This window comes from Babylonia areolata, chromosome 20 (assembly GCF_041734735.1).
Source record: "Babylonia areolata isolate BAREFJ2019XMU chromosome 20, ASM4173473v1, whole genome shotgun sequence".
In the NCBI taxonomy this organism is placed as follows: Eukaryota; Metazoa; Mollusca; class Gastropoda; order Neogastropoda; family Buccinidae; genus Babylonia; species Babylonia areolata.
In genome coordinates this window covers 25,640,055-25,654,998 of record NC_134895.1, presented here as the reverse complement: position 1 = coordinate 25,654,998, position 14,944 = coordinate 25,640,055, and the positions used below count along the sequence as shown (strand labels likewise).

At 45.4% G+C, this 14,944-nt stretch overlaps 1 protein-coding gene across 1 annotated transcript in view; it reads left to right on the top strand.

The window, feature by feature from the left end:
- The window catches only part of LOC143294569 (uncharacterized), a 61,166-nt gene that overhangs the window by 35,406 nt on the left and 10,816 nt on the right, over positions 1–14,944 (top strand). Inside the window, 7 exon segments of the mRNA XM_076605945.1 lie at positions 243–297; positions 1,388–1,654; positions 3,404–3,483; positions 8,915–8,962; positions 10,442–10,561; positions 14,068–14,169; positions 14,686–14,780. Of these exon segments, the coding sequence (XP_076462060.1) occupies positions 243–297; positions 1,388–1,654; positions 3,404–3,483; positions 8,915–8,962; positions 10,442–10,561; positions 14,068–14,169; positions 14,686–14,780 (767 nt within the window).

Sequence of the window (14,944 nt, the reverse complement as noted above, 5' to 3'; positions counted from 1 at the left end):
AAATCGTTTTAGCTTCTAAGAGAAAAACTAATGAATTGATTGCAATGAAGTGTTGTGCAGAACATTTGTCAAACATTTAAAATCCTGAATTAATGGAAAAAAAATAGCCATACTGTGCTTTATGTGTTACAATTTTTTTTTATTTTTATGTAAAGTGATTATGAACATATTTGAATGACTTCTTTTTAAATAGTAAAGAAAATGTGAGCCCTTGATTTATCCAACGTGTGAAACCTTTGCAGACAAAACGCAAGGAGTATGATGCCCACATATTTGAAGCCAGTGAAGCTGAAAGCTGCTAGGGTAAGTGTACCTGCAGTGTTCATATATTTTTAAACAAACACCAGTGTAAAAAAAAAAAAAAAAAAAAAAAAAAATTTCCAACATTTTTTATTGAAAATTTTTACAGTCGAATATTATTTTTTTAATTGGGAAGTTATCACATGTTTGTTCGGTTTTGTTTCCAAATTTTCCCAAAGGGGGAAAGCTGGTTTTTGGGGGGGGGGGGCCTAGGTTTTGGGGGGGGGGGCAAACGGGAAAAGATGAGCGTCTTCCCACCCGCTCTTAGCCAAAAAACTTTTTAAAAGCTATAAGGCTAACTTCCTTTGGCCAAGGCCTCCACACCATCTTGTCAGGTTTCCTCTGTTGCTTACGTTTTTTTTGATTTTTAAGGTTTCATTTGGCCTTATTTTGCTGCATGGGGCTTGTGTTTATTGTATTTCTTACTTTCGGTACGGGTTTCGACTTGCCCCCCCGATTCGTTCAATTTTTTCTACCTCTAAGTTAATCCGTCTTTTTCCCTTTTTCTGTTTGGGGATCGGATTTTTGTGGGCCTAAGCGCAGTACCATCCTCCTATCCTCCACAAAGGGAGGGAAACACGATCGGGATTAGACCCGGGAAGAGACTGTCCCAGGCACGGGACCATGATTCCTCCCCATACAACCGCGGGGAGGGATTTTGCGCTGATCGAGAGGGGACACTCTACCCTAAATCGGGCAGAAGGGGGCCGGGGTGAAAGGGTACGAGCGTCGCCTCCCCGGGTGCCCCGCCGAGGCAGGGGAAAGGGGGGGGTGGAAGGGGACTGCGGCTGGCGTGAAATCCCAAGGGGAGGCCGCGCCCCGGTTTCCCGGGGCCCCCCTAGGAGGCCCTCAGGGGGCCCCCTTTCTGTTCCCCCTCCCCCTCCTCGTCGACCCCCCCCCCCCCCTCCTTCAGGGGGGAAAAATTTGGTTCCGGGGGGGGCCTTACTTTTCCCCCCCCGGGGCCCAACCCCCCCAGTCTCCCCACGGGAGGGGGTTGGGGCGCGTGCGGGTAAGCCGCGCGTGTCAGGCGGTTTTCCGGGGGGGGTCACCACCCCCGAAAATGGGGGCAACCCACGGGGACCCCCAGGTCACAACGGCCTCCTTGTCAGGCCGACGGTGCCCAAGGGGGCCCCGCCCACCCGGGGGGCCTGCGTTCCCCCTTTCCCCCCATCTCCTACGGGAGATAGTGGGGGTTTGTCCCCTCCAAACACTGTGGGTCCCCCTTTTCATCCAGGGGGCCCTCCGAAAAAAGGGGTGGCACCCACCATCCCCAAACATGGTTGGGCTACGGGCCACCGCTCCACCCCCTTCGGGGTCAAGGACTTAACAGCTGCGGGCCCGGGCCTGCTCGGGGGTCGCCCAGTCATCCCCCTGGGCTGACCATAAACTCACGGACGCCCACTTTGGGGTGGCCCCAGCAGGGGATGGAGCGAAAAAAGGTGTAGCCCCCGCTTCGGTGAGGAGAACAAGCAAAGAGCACCCTTTCCCCCCCTCCCCGGGGGGCAGATTTACCGCCCCCTAGGGACCAGCCCAAACCAAAACGGACTTTTCCGAGCTCAAAATGACCCTCCCAATAAGGGGACGCATCCGAATCAGCCCCAGGCTACTTTGTTATCCCTTTACCCTCCCTTTGGGCCCTTGGGCTCTAACTCCAAAACCCCAAGGCGACTCAGATGCCCGAAAAAAGGCGCAGAAGGTTAAAAAGCCAGCCCGCCGTCAGGGTGCTGTTTCCCCCCTCCCCAGGCAGGAGTCCCTCTCTGCCCCGGGGGCTTTTTTCCCCCGGCAAATTCCTTAAAGATCCTCCAAGGGGGGGGGTGTGTCCCGGTACACACGGCCCCCCTGCTTACAGGGAAGCGAGCCCTCCCCCAGGCAGGATGTTGGTTACCCCGGCCCACCTTCCCCACTGCAGCTACTTACCTTTTTAAAAGTTACAATGGGGCAGATTGGGCCCCCGCTTCCTCCCGAGGTTTCCCGGCCCTAAAACCTTCTTTGATGGTTTCCCCAATGCCAGAGCGTGGGAACAGGCTGGTTAATCGGGGCACAGGGGCTCCTTCCTCTGTCCACCCGGGCCCTTCACCGACCAGAGGTTAACACTTTTTCAAAAAGGTAGCTAGGGCTCAGGGGGGCTGCGAAAGTACCACCTTCCTTCAATACTGGCTAGCGCGGCGTGTGCGTTCTCCCCCTCTCTAAAATTCCATAGGGGGGAGGGTGGCCCGCTCCTCCCAGCCAGCCCTCCCCCTTTTGGGCCTATGCGCCCCCTTTTGTCAGCCAAGGCAGAGACAAACAGGAGGTGGCCTCATTTTAGCCCACACCCCCCAAGGGCCAGGGGTTTATGCCATTTAAGGACCCCCACCAGGCCCCCCCATTGCCACGCCTCCTAAACAAAGCGGGTCACAGAAAATCGGAGAGGAATAACCACCCAGTCCCTCCAACCGCCCCCCATGCCCAAAGGGCCCGAAGGCAGCACCCCCGTGACTTGGCCCCAAATTTGCACCACCATTGTTCAGCCCCCCCAAGTAGGAAAAAATTGTCCCCGGGGACACATGGGTTGCTTGGGACTCAAAAAACTGGGGTTTTATCGGGGAGAGTCGGGGGGGACATGCTGCCTTGGGGGGGACCCGCCCCCCCAAATCCCCCCTCCTCCCCAGTGCCCAGCTCGACAGGCGGAGAGCGTCTTAGGGAAAAAAAAGATTCACACCCACTCCTCATAGGGGGGATATCTCAAATCTCGGACCCGGCCCCCGGGGTTTTCGGCCGGGTTTTTGTGATTCCAAAGGTCTCGGGGGGGTGGGGACCATCTTGGGGCTTTTCCCCCCCCAACAGATTCCCCCCAAAAAACAAATTCAAAATGGACACAACAGGGGAATTGGGGTACCCCTTTTCGATTGAAAGATGCTTATTTTCTATCCTCACCATCCGGCCCTCCCGTCGGTACCTGAGGTTCATGTGGAGGGCAAGGTGTTCCAGTTTTTAGCCCTCCCCTTGATCGTCCCCTTTCCCCTTTCCTTTTACCAAGGTTTGGGGGGGGGAATGGTGTCCTCGTCTGGTCGGAATCCATTCCTTGTGTTACTGGGGCGACTGGCTTATCTGGGGCCCATCGCAGGCCCCGTGCCCGTCTACGCCGACTTTGACCTTTCTCCCAATGGGCTTCATCAGAACCCGGGGAAAAGCATCTGCCCCAAAGTCGTCCCTCAACTTTTAGGGAAGATTCAACACGCGGTCCATGAACTCTCTACGCCGATCGCTGGGACCGTTTTCAGGCCTCCCCAGCCCCATGCACTGTTCCCCCAACAACGCGCGGGGCACTTTTTTCCCCTTTTGGGCTGAGGAGCATGGGACCTCTCCCTTCCCCTGGGAGGGTTCTCAACGCCCTCTTTAAGGGGGACTTGGGTTTCGGTGGTCTCAGAGCACTCAGCCCGGGTACCCAGATATGTCTGGGGGAAAAGGTTCCCCGAGGTAAACAGATGGGTTTTAAACCCCCCTCTTAAAAACAGGGGGGCCCCAAACCCCACGTACCTTCAGGGGGATCTTCACAGACGCCTCCTCCCCGGGGGGGGAGCCCCATGGGTCACTCCATGTCCGGGGGTTTGGGCCCAGGGAGCGCCATTGCCCATCAATGTTTGGAACTGGGGGGCATTGCAGGGCTTTTTCCTGCACTTCATGGGGGGGGCACTGGCAAGACATCCGCTTGTTCTGGGGCAATCGGGGCATGTTATTAAAAAAGGGGGGGGGCGCCTCGGCAACCTCTCCCTGCGGGGCCCAGGCTCTCCTCCCCTTGGTGCCCAGCAAGGGGATTGCCTTTCAGCGGACCATAGCAGGGAAAAGCCAACATCTTGGGAGATGCTCTCGAGGGCCCCGAGGTCATCCACACAGAGTGGACCCTGGACAAGGACACCCTTCAGGGTGGGTGGGAACGGTGGTTTCAGCTGATGGTGGACCTTTTTGCCACAAAGTTCAGCAAGAGACTTCCCACTTAAGTCTCTCCCAGTCGACGACCCAAAAGCGTGGGCAGTGGATGCCTCTCTAGACTGGAGCAGTCTGATTGCCTACGCGTTTCCTCCCTTTCCAGTTCAGTCCAAGGTGATACAGAAAGCCAGGAACGCCCACAGCTGATTCTCATTGCGCCGAAATGGCCAGCCCAGCCCTGGTTTCCGGACCTTCAGTCCCTGGCACATGTTCCACCCCTGGAACTTGAACCCAAACCTCATCTGCTGAGGCAGCCTCATTTGGGCATTCCTCATTCCAATCCTCAACTGCTCCACCTGCACGCATGGCTGCTGTGCGGTCGGGTCTGTCAGCATCACCATTGAAGTCTTCGACCCCTTGGTCGGCCTCTGTGTCGGCTGCGCTGACCCAGGGGGGTGCCTCCTCTGACCTCCTCTCGATAGTCACCAAAGCAAGGAGGGAGGGAACGGAGACTTTGTATGACTTTCGCTGGAAGAAATGGTTGCGGTGGTGTACAGCTCAGGACGTTCCCCCTACTAACCCTACGAGCATGCAGCTGGCCAGCTTTCTGGCTCACTGCTCCTCGGTTCTCAACCTGTCTGCTAGTTCTGTGTGAGGGTACAGGTCTGCCATCTGTACCACAATCAAACAGCTAGTTGGGCCTGCCTTTGAAGCGGATTTCCTGCTCAGAGAGGTGGCTAGGGGCGCCTCTCTGAAGGAAGCTAGAAACCCCAGAAGAGTGCACTTCCTGGACTTGTCCCTGGTGCTGGATTTCATTCGAAAACAGCCCTTTGAGCCATTGGGGACTATTCCTTTCAACTTACTCACCCTCAAGACCACTTTCCTTCTGTTGCTGGCCACAGGCCGTCGTAGAAGCAAGATTCATGGTCTTAGTGGAATGCCACAAGATCTGGCCTTCCACAGAGATGGTTCCATCACTCTTCATTTCCTTCCAGAGTTTCTGGCTAAGAACCAAGACCCTGAGGTCCCTTCCACCTCTCTGAGGGTCAGACCTTTGTCTGATATTCTTGCCCAAGATGATGAGGATAGGCATCTCTGCCCTGTTCAGTGTCTCAAATACTATTGGGATAGGTCTCGCCATAAGGGTTCTTCTCAGAGGCGTCTTCTCATCTCCCTCAATGAGAATTACAAGAAAGACATCGCTGCAGGCACCATTTCCCGCTGGGTTTCCCAAGTCATTCGTAGAGCATACTCTTATGCTCACAGGGATATCAGCTGTCTTAATCCCAGAGCACACGAAGTGCAGGCCATAGCTACTTCGGCTGCTTTCCAGTGCTCAGTGCCACTGCAGCATGTCTTGGAGGCAGCTTCTGGCGGTCTGAGAATCCCTTCATCAAATTCTACCTCAGGGATTTCCGTATGACCAGGGCTGACGGTTCCAAGGGGATTTCCTTTGTTGGGGCTAACACTGCCGTCTCGGTTACAAGGGCTCCCCATACGAACCAGTAGGCGTTGCCCTCCTCCATTTGCTTTAAATTCTGCATCAGTTTGACATGGCACAGTATATGACACCAAAACGAGGAGTTTGTATTATACTCCATGTTTGGTGATACATATACTTACCATGTCAAACTCGAATGCCCACCCATCCATCCCCGCGTCTCCGCCATGGTTCTCATGGGGCATTTTTTTCAGTGGCCACGGAATGATTCAGCGCTTATAGCTTTTAGAGGTGTTTGATTGGCTAAGAGCGGACCGGGCAAGACGGCTTGTCTTTTCACTGTTAGCCGCACGAAATTTGACCAAACAGAGCAATAGCCTAGTTTGCATCATTTTGACATGGTAAGTATATGTATCACCAAACATGGAGTATAATACAAACTTCTGCTGTTAGAATAATGAATATTCATTTGAACATTGATCCATGCAATGTAATGCCCAGTTTAGAACAAAATAATAATATAGGCAGATATGTCTGTTCGCACATTGATTCCATGTGATATTGCAATGCCCAGTTTACATCAAAATGAAAAAAATGCAGGCAGAACAGTGAGTATTCATTCACACATTGATTCCATGTGGTGTTTCGATGACCGGTTCACATCAAAACATTGTCAGAACAGATATTCATCCATACATTAATTCCATGTAATATTATAATGCTTAGTTTACATTAACTCTTTGACCGCCATTGGTGACCTTAGTTGACTAGACAGTGCACCACCATGGGGGACTTTGGTCGACTTCCAGGAATCATGTTAAATGGACCGTTTTTCACACTGTAACAAAGCTTGACAGCTGTAGCCAGTTTCCCGCCAGTAGAGCAATGACTAACTTTTCCTCCCTGACCCAGTTAGAAGTGAGTAAGTCCATTGTGTTGTTTTGACATAACCGAAGCCTGTGATTTAGAGCATTGTATCTGAAATATTTGGTGCCAAGTGGTGGTGTTTTTTTTTTTTTGTTGTTGTTGTTGTTGTTTTACAGAAACTTTGTGGTGAAAGAGTTAATAGATCAATAATTATTCATAATTCCATGTAATACTATAATGTTCAGTTTACATTAACAGATCAATAATTACTCATGAACACCTTTGATTCCATGTGATATTATAGAGCTTAATCTTGTACTGGGCTTACATATGGTACCCGTATGTGCACAATTTTTTTACTCACTTGTGTAAACAAAGTGAGTCTATGTTTTAACTCGGTGTTCAGTTGTGTGTGTGTCTGTGTGTCCGTGGTAAACTTTAACATTGCCATTTTCTCTGCAAATACTTTGTCAGTTGACACCAAATTTGGCATAAAAATACGAAAAATTCATTTCTTTCCCGTTATCTTGTTTAAAACAATATTGCACCTCTGGATGAGCACAAAAAAATAATAAAAAAAGAAGCCAAATTATATGCAAACTGAATTTACTGTTATATATGTTGTTGTTTTTTTATTCTCTAAACTTGGCACTTTGATCTGATATTCTGACACAACAACAAGAACAGTCGTTTTTATGATTTTTTGTTCCAACAGGAACTTCTTTTGCTGAGCATGGAAGTTATATTTATTTTGCATGTCTTTGGTGCAGATAGTAAAAAAAGGAAATTAATCTGTAATTAATGCTAGGGGGCTTCATTTGCTTTAAACTGATCTTTCTCACTTAAACATTACATTTTGAAATTATACTCAGTACATAAAAAGCTTGTGTGTTTTACTGTCAGTGTACAGGGCTTTCACTATGTTCATTCGCCCAAGTGGTCTTTTTCGGAAAATTCTAAAATCAATACGACGTGTGGACTTTATAGATCTATTGGCTGAGCCCTGAAGGTCATGGGCAAAAATCAGTTGCGTACACATATTTATACATATTCAAAGCGCGTGCTCATATTCTTCGTGAACACAAACAACGCCATTTTGTTTCAAGTTGTTGACCTGCCTGTTCAATCCTATATTCAATCAACAGTACATGATAACATGTGATGGAAAGTTGGAGAAGGAGACTGTTATTTTTATTCAGAGAAAGATTTGTGAATGCCTCATCACTTACTGGATTATGCCCCCAAAACTATAAAACTAGAATGAACATAAAAGAGAAATTGAATCGACTGTGTCAGCCAGGTATGACTAAACTTGTACATCTGTCTAGATCCAGAGAAAACGGCTAAATGTTGCAGTGTGATTGCGGCGATAGCCATGACTCCTTTACCGCTGACTTAAAAAGAATTTTTAATTGCCCTTAAAGATTTTTTGAATGCCCAAGATACACCAGAATAATATGATTTGAACAACGTTCTCACTGCGAATACCGCAATTGATTTATCGCCCTTTAAAAAAGCATGTTTAAATGTTATATTTTTTAACGTCACTTACAGCGCCACGATAGTGTAATGGGTAAGACCGTTTCTTCTCACCTGAACACACGGGGTTCGAATCTGCCATTAGGACTTTTCTTTTCTTTTTTCTCTCTTTTTTTTTTAACCCGAAGCTTTATAATAAATATAGAACACATTTTAACGATTAGATTTTTTATATTTTTTTAAGTGTATCACAAATTAGTCTTGAAGGCCTTGCCTCTCTTGTTGTGTATTGTATTGTTATTTAGAAACATACTTGTTAACATCATATGCCTTTTTAAGATGTTGTATGAACATTTGTAGTGTTTGTTTTTACTTTTTTAATTTTACATTTGAAAACAAAGAATATGGCTATCAGTTAGATATGTCATGTCCCAAAAGTACCAACACATGGTTGAGATGAAGTCTACCACAGTTTGGACACTTTTCTAATAAGTATCTCACAGACTCAGTTCAAAATAATTGTACATCAACATTTTGACTTGAAGCCTTCTCAGGGTGGGTTGGTTGGTTTGTTTTTGTTTGTTTGTTGTTGTTTTTTTTGTCTTTTTTTGTTTTTTTGTTTTTTTTACAAACTGTAGGTACATCATATTTGAAATTGAAGAATTTTATGAAGTGAACTATATCATTACAAACTGATTATTAAAGATGTGCTCATCTTCCTTCCAGCTTTCACCTGTTGCCTCACCTTATTTCTTCTATTACATGTGAACTGGGTTTTGTTTTGTTTTTGGTGGTTGTTTTGTTTTGTTTTGGGGGGAGGTGGAGGGAGAGGGGGTTATTGCACTTTTTCTGTTTTTTGTTGTTTTTTTGTAGTACTTATCTGTCTGCCTCTTTAACAATGATGCCTTGCTTTGTTTACAGAGGGAGTTTTCTGATCTGCTGACAAAACTTCAAGAAAAGGTTCAGGAAGTAAGTACGACAACAAATAGCTTGATCCATTGTGGGAATTGCTCCTAGCAAATGATGGCATTTTCTTTTTAAAAAATTAACCTTTTGTTTTTGGATTTTAACAAAATTTTACCTCTGTTTGGTGTAACTCAGTAGTGGACATGATGTAGACATATGAATTTAACTATGTGCTGTAGAACTATTGTGATATGGGGGACAGTGTTAACATGAATGACACTCTAGGATGGGTGTCCTTTACAAACACTGACAGTGTTAACATGAATGACACTCTAGGATGGGTGTCCTTTACAAACACCGACAGTGGTAACATGAATGACACTCTAGGATGGGTGTCCTTTACAAACACCGACAGTGTTAACATGAATGACACTCTAGGATGGGTGTCCTTTACAAACACCGACAGTGGTAACATGAATGACACTGTACAGGATGGGTGTCCTTTACAAACTCCGACAGTGACAACATGAATGACACTCTAGGATGGGTGTCCTTTACAAACACCGACAGTGGTAACATGAATGACACTGTACAGGATGGGTGTCCTTTACAAACACCGACAGTGTTAACATGAATGACACTGTACAGGATGGGTGTCCTTTACAAACACCGACAGTGACAGCATGAATGACACTGTACAGGATGGGTGTCCTTTACAAACACTGACAGTTTTAACAACATGAATGATGCTGTATAGATGGGTGTCCTTCACAAACACCGGCAGTGTTGGTGTCCTTTACAAACACCAGCATTGTTAACATGAATGACACTGTATAGGATGTGTGCTTTACAAACACCGGCAGTGTTAACAAGCATTGTTTACACAGTATATTGTGGTTCCCTTTATAAAATAAAGGCCAATTTAACTCAATGGAGGTGCAGACATGACAGTGCGCAGCCCACCCAGAAATCACATGATTTTTCTTGATTTTTTGAAAAATCGGACAGACAAAATAGTGATCAAAAGAAAGTACAGAACATAGGTTTGTAAAAAAGTCTTCAATCTTTTAGGTGGATGCAGATATAACTTTTCTACAGTCCACACAAAAAGGTACCCGAACAGTCTTGAGAAATATAGATTTTGTGATGTCAGTCACGGCACTATTCTAGTCACCATTCTATCCCTAATTACACTTTGGGCTCCTTGATATCCATTTCAAACACACACACACACACACACACAAAGAACGCCTCTACAAAAGCTGCTTCTACTTTATCTTCTTTGTCAGAACTTTGTTCTAACACTAGTTCATAAGTTTTTTGCAATCTAAAATGTCCAGTCAGTCGATTTGCTGCCACCTTACTGAACGCTTCAAGTCTAAAATTAGACTTGAGTGACTTTGTCTTTTGAACAAGCTCTCATACACAAATGGTCAGTGTTGGACATGGTCAAGGGAGGGAAATCCCTTTAGAAACATCAAACTGTCATTTGCAATCATATGTTACTTCCCAAGAAGTGTTACAGAGGTGGTGGTGTTGCAGGCAGCCAACATGATGCGCTGTGATCACTGTGGAGGCAAACATCGCCGTGTTCCTGTGGACCGTGCCTGGTACTCTGCCCGCTACTGTGATAGGTGCAACATTCACCATTCCGCCAAAGAGGTACGTTCACAATTGATGCAACATTCACCATTCAACCAAGGTCAGTTCACAATAGACGTAATGTCAAATCATGACAGTAGCAGGATTGACATGTCTGACTGATAAATTTTTGCATGGACAGTGTGTTGTCAAGGACAACGCCGAGGTTCCTGACTGAACTGGAAAGAGGGATGGATGTACTATCATGTCAAATTTTCTCGGTACTGCAAAAAAGACTTCTCTTCCTTCTGCCTACACTTTATATGAACTCCCCAATGTCTTCTCTCTTTCTTTTTCAATAAAGTCAAAAATATTCGTACCATCTTAGACCAGATGCCTTTCCAACCTGCTCATCCTGATCCTCAGTTCAACAGCACTCCTCTCCATTCCTTTAATCCATTAACTGAAACAGAAGTCCATGAAATCCTGAAAGAAATGACAATAAAATCCTGTGAGCTCGATCCTATACTATCCTCTGTCTTTTCCCAGTGTGTCTCACAGCTTCTTCCCACAATCACCAGTATTGTCAACTCATCCCTTCTCACTGGAATGGAACGTTTCCATCCATTTTCAAAACTGCAATCATCCGGCCTCTTCTGAAGAAATCCAACCTTGACGCAAACATTTTGAAAAACTATCGACCAGTTTCTAATCTTCCATTCCTGTCCACCATACTCCTTAAATAAGCTGTCCTGGAGCAGCTCAACAACCACCTTTGTTTCAACGATCTCATCCACCCATTTCAGTCTGCCTATCATGCTGACGACAGTACCAAAACCACTCTTCTACACATCCTGCATAACATACTGCTAGCGTCCGACTCAGGACAGATCTTCTCACTCTTCTCGACTTGTCAGCCACCTTTGACAGGATAGACCATTCAATCCTTCTTTCCCGTCTTCTTTTTATATTTGGTATCAACGGCACTTTTCTAAACTGGTTCAAATCTTATCTCACTGATCGATTCCAGTCTGTCATTGTTGATAATTTCCAGTCTGAACCCGTTGAAATCGAACATGCAATCCCACAGGGATCTGTTTTAGGCCCAGTGCTCTTCACACTGTACACTGCTCCTCTCGCTGAAATTATCAACCGTCATAATGTAAGTCATCTTTCTTACGCTGATGACACTCAACTCCAGAAGAGTGATACCCCCGAAAAACTGTCTTCACTCTTGCAAGAAACATCCAACTGCTTCCTGGACATTCAAAACTGGATGACTCAAAATAAGTTACAATAGAACACAGACAAAACTGAAGCAATGATCATAGGAACTAAACAAAAACTCTCTTCCATCACAACTGACACAATCAAACTTGGCAGTACATCCATCCCTCTTTCCAGTTCAGTCAGGAACCTTGGTGTTGTCCTTGACAACACACTGTCCATGCAAAAATTTATCAGTCAGACATGTCAATCCTGCTACTGTCAATTGTGGCGCATCAGTTCCGTCCGGAAATATCTGTCCATTGACACAACATCTAGACTTGTCGTTTCTCTCATTCTCTCTCGCCTTAACTACTGTAACTCTCTATTGTCTGGTTTGCCTGCTTCATCCATTCAGTCCCTTCACCGCATACAAAACTGCTGCCCGACTCGTCCTCAGAAAGAAAAGATCTGAGCACATCACTCCTCTTTTGCACTCTTCTCCACTGGCTCCCTGTTTCACACAGAATAAAGTACAAGTTCAGTACTCTGTGTTATAAATGTATTCACAAATCAGCCCCTTCCCATCTCTGTGGCTGCCTTCACCTCTACACTCCATCTCGCTCACTACGATCGGTTTCAGATCCACTCTGTTTACGCATACCCAGATTCAAACACTCAACTGTTGACTGCCGTTCTTTCTCTGTCTCTGGACCTTGCAATTGGAATGAACTTCCTCTTTCACTTCATCAAGTCTCCACACTCAGCTCTTTCAAGTCTGGCCTTAAAACCCACCTCTTCCCAAAATAGCCTCCCTTCCCTGCCTCTCCCTTGTCTTCAGTTTCTCCAGTTTTAGAGTTATGCATGCGTGTGAATGACTGGTGTGAAAGCGCTTTGATATGTCTCTGCACAAGATTCAGCGATATATAAATACCATTATTATTATTATTATAACATTAACCATTCGGCCAAGATCAATTCACAATTGATGCAACATTCACCATTCAGCCAGGGTCAGTTCACAAGTGATGCAACATGCATCATTCAGCCAAGGCCAGTTCACAGTTGATGCAACATTCAGCCAAGGTCAGTTCACAGTTGATGCAACATTCACTATTAGGCCAAGATCAGTTCACAATTGATGCAACATTCACTATTAGGACAAGGTCAGTTCACAATTGATGCAACATTCACTATTAGGACAAGGTCAGTTCACAATTGATGCAACATTCACTATTAGGACAAGGTCAGTTCACAATTGATGCAACATTCACTATTAGGACAAGGTCAGTTCATAATTGATGCAACATTCACTATTAGGACAAGGTCAGTTCACAATTGATGCATCATTCATCATTCAGCCAAGGTCAGTTCACAGTTGATGCAACATTCACTATTAGGCCAAGGTCAGTTCACAATTGATGCAACATTCACCATTCGGCCAAGGAGGAAGTTGACAATGGTGAAGTTTGTTGGTGAAACTTGCTTTTGTTATGTTTGTGAGGGAGCATTCACCATGCTGATGAAAGGGGATTGACAAGTGTTTAATGGGATATTGCATTATCACACTCATCTGAACAACCCTTACTGTTTTAATTTTCTGTTATTTGAACATCACTTCCTTCATGGTTTTTTTTTGTGTGTGTCTGTTTTGTTGTTTTGTCCTTATATCTGTTCACAACCTGTTTGTCTTGATGCCCAGTCAATTCTCCCACTGTGCTTGCTTTTCCCACAGAGGGTGTGTCACTACACTGAGAGTGCCACCCTTTTATTATTTTTTTTCCTGCATGCTGTTTTATTTGTTTTTCCTATCAAAGTGGATTTTTCTATAGAATTTTGCCACGGACAACCCTTTTGTTGCCATGGGTTCTTTTATGTGCACTAAGTGCATGGTGCACACAGGCCCCCGGTTTATCATCTCATCCAAATGACTAGCATCCAGACCACCACTCAAGGTCTAGTGGAGGGGGAGAAAATATTGGCGACTGAAATGTGATTCGAACCAGTGCGCTCAGATTCTCTCTCTTCCTAGGCGGGCGCGTTACCTCAAGGCCATCACTCCACCCTTTGTGTCTCGACCGTTTTTGGCCTGAAATTCACTGTTTTATGGACCTGATTTGAAACAAATGTTACTATCCATTTTTTGGCGTGTTTGTTTAGTGGATGCTTTTCAGTTATGCTTGCTGTTTTATTATGAATTTTCTGTTGGAAAAAATGCTGGTATCTTGAGCTGCAGTGGCAGTGTGATTTTTTAAATATTTAAAAACCAACATATTTGATTAGAGAGAATCGTGCATGTACACATTGACACATGCATGCATGCAGAAGCAAAGTGATCTTTGCCCATGCAGTGAACAAAGCCTGTGATGGTTTGTGACCAGGGAGACGTGTGGGCTGAGAGTTCAATGCTGGGTTTTCTGTGGCACTACTATGCCTGTATGGACAACAACATATATGACATCACAGAGTGGGTGTCTTGTCAGGTGAGGGTTTTTTCTTGAAAATGATATGAAAATTGTTGTAACATGGTGAAAAACTAAATGAAATACTGTTTGCTTCTACAAATACTGTTAACTTTAACCTGAGATTTTTTAATATACAAAAGATGCGCACTTTTAGATTATGTTTTCTGTTCTGTAGATAAAAAACACAATTGTGATGTTGAATTGATACGGTGTAAATCCATCCAGAAAACAATGATTTCCATGAATGAAGTCAGAAACAAACTGATTCCAGTAAGATTGACACCAGGGATAAGTGCATGTCACATTTAGATGGTGTGTGTGTATATTAATGAGTATGTATGTTTCTTTGCAAGGGAAAGACTACATTTTTATTTAAATAGGTATGCTATACTGACCCTTTCAAAATCAGAGGCATTCTCATTGACATTTTCAAAATCAGATCTTGACTCCTGGGTTGGTCAGGCGGAGAACCAGTAATGTGAGATGACAAACTTACTGTGTTCAGCAGCTGTAGAGATGTGGGTGTGATTGCAGAGAGACCATTTCAAGCACATGAAGGCCAACGCTCACCCTGTATTCTACCGCATTCAGACGGACAGCAGCCGCAGACACCGACAGGGCCAGTCAGGGTAGGTGGTGTTCTCAACATCCTCTTTGTTGTATTGTATTGTATTACTCTTTTATCACAATAAATTTCTCTTTTCTGCTACATGTGAAAATGTTCATTAATACTGCTGGTTGTTCTGAAGGGGGGAGTGGGGGGGGGAGTGAAGACACTTCTGTGGCTTTATCA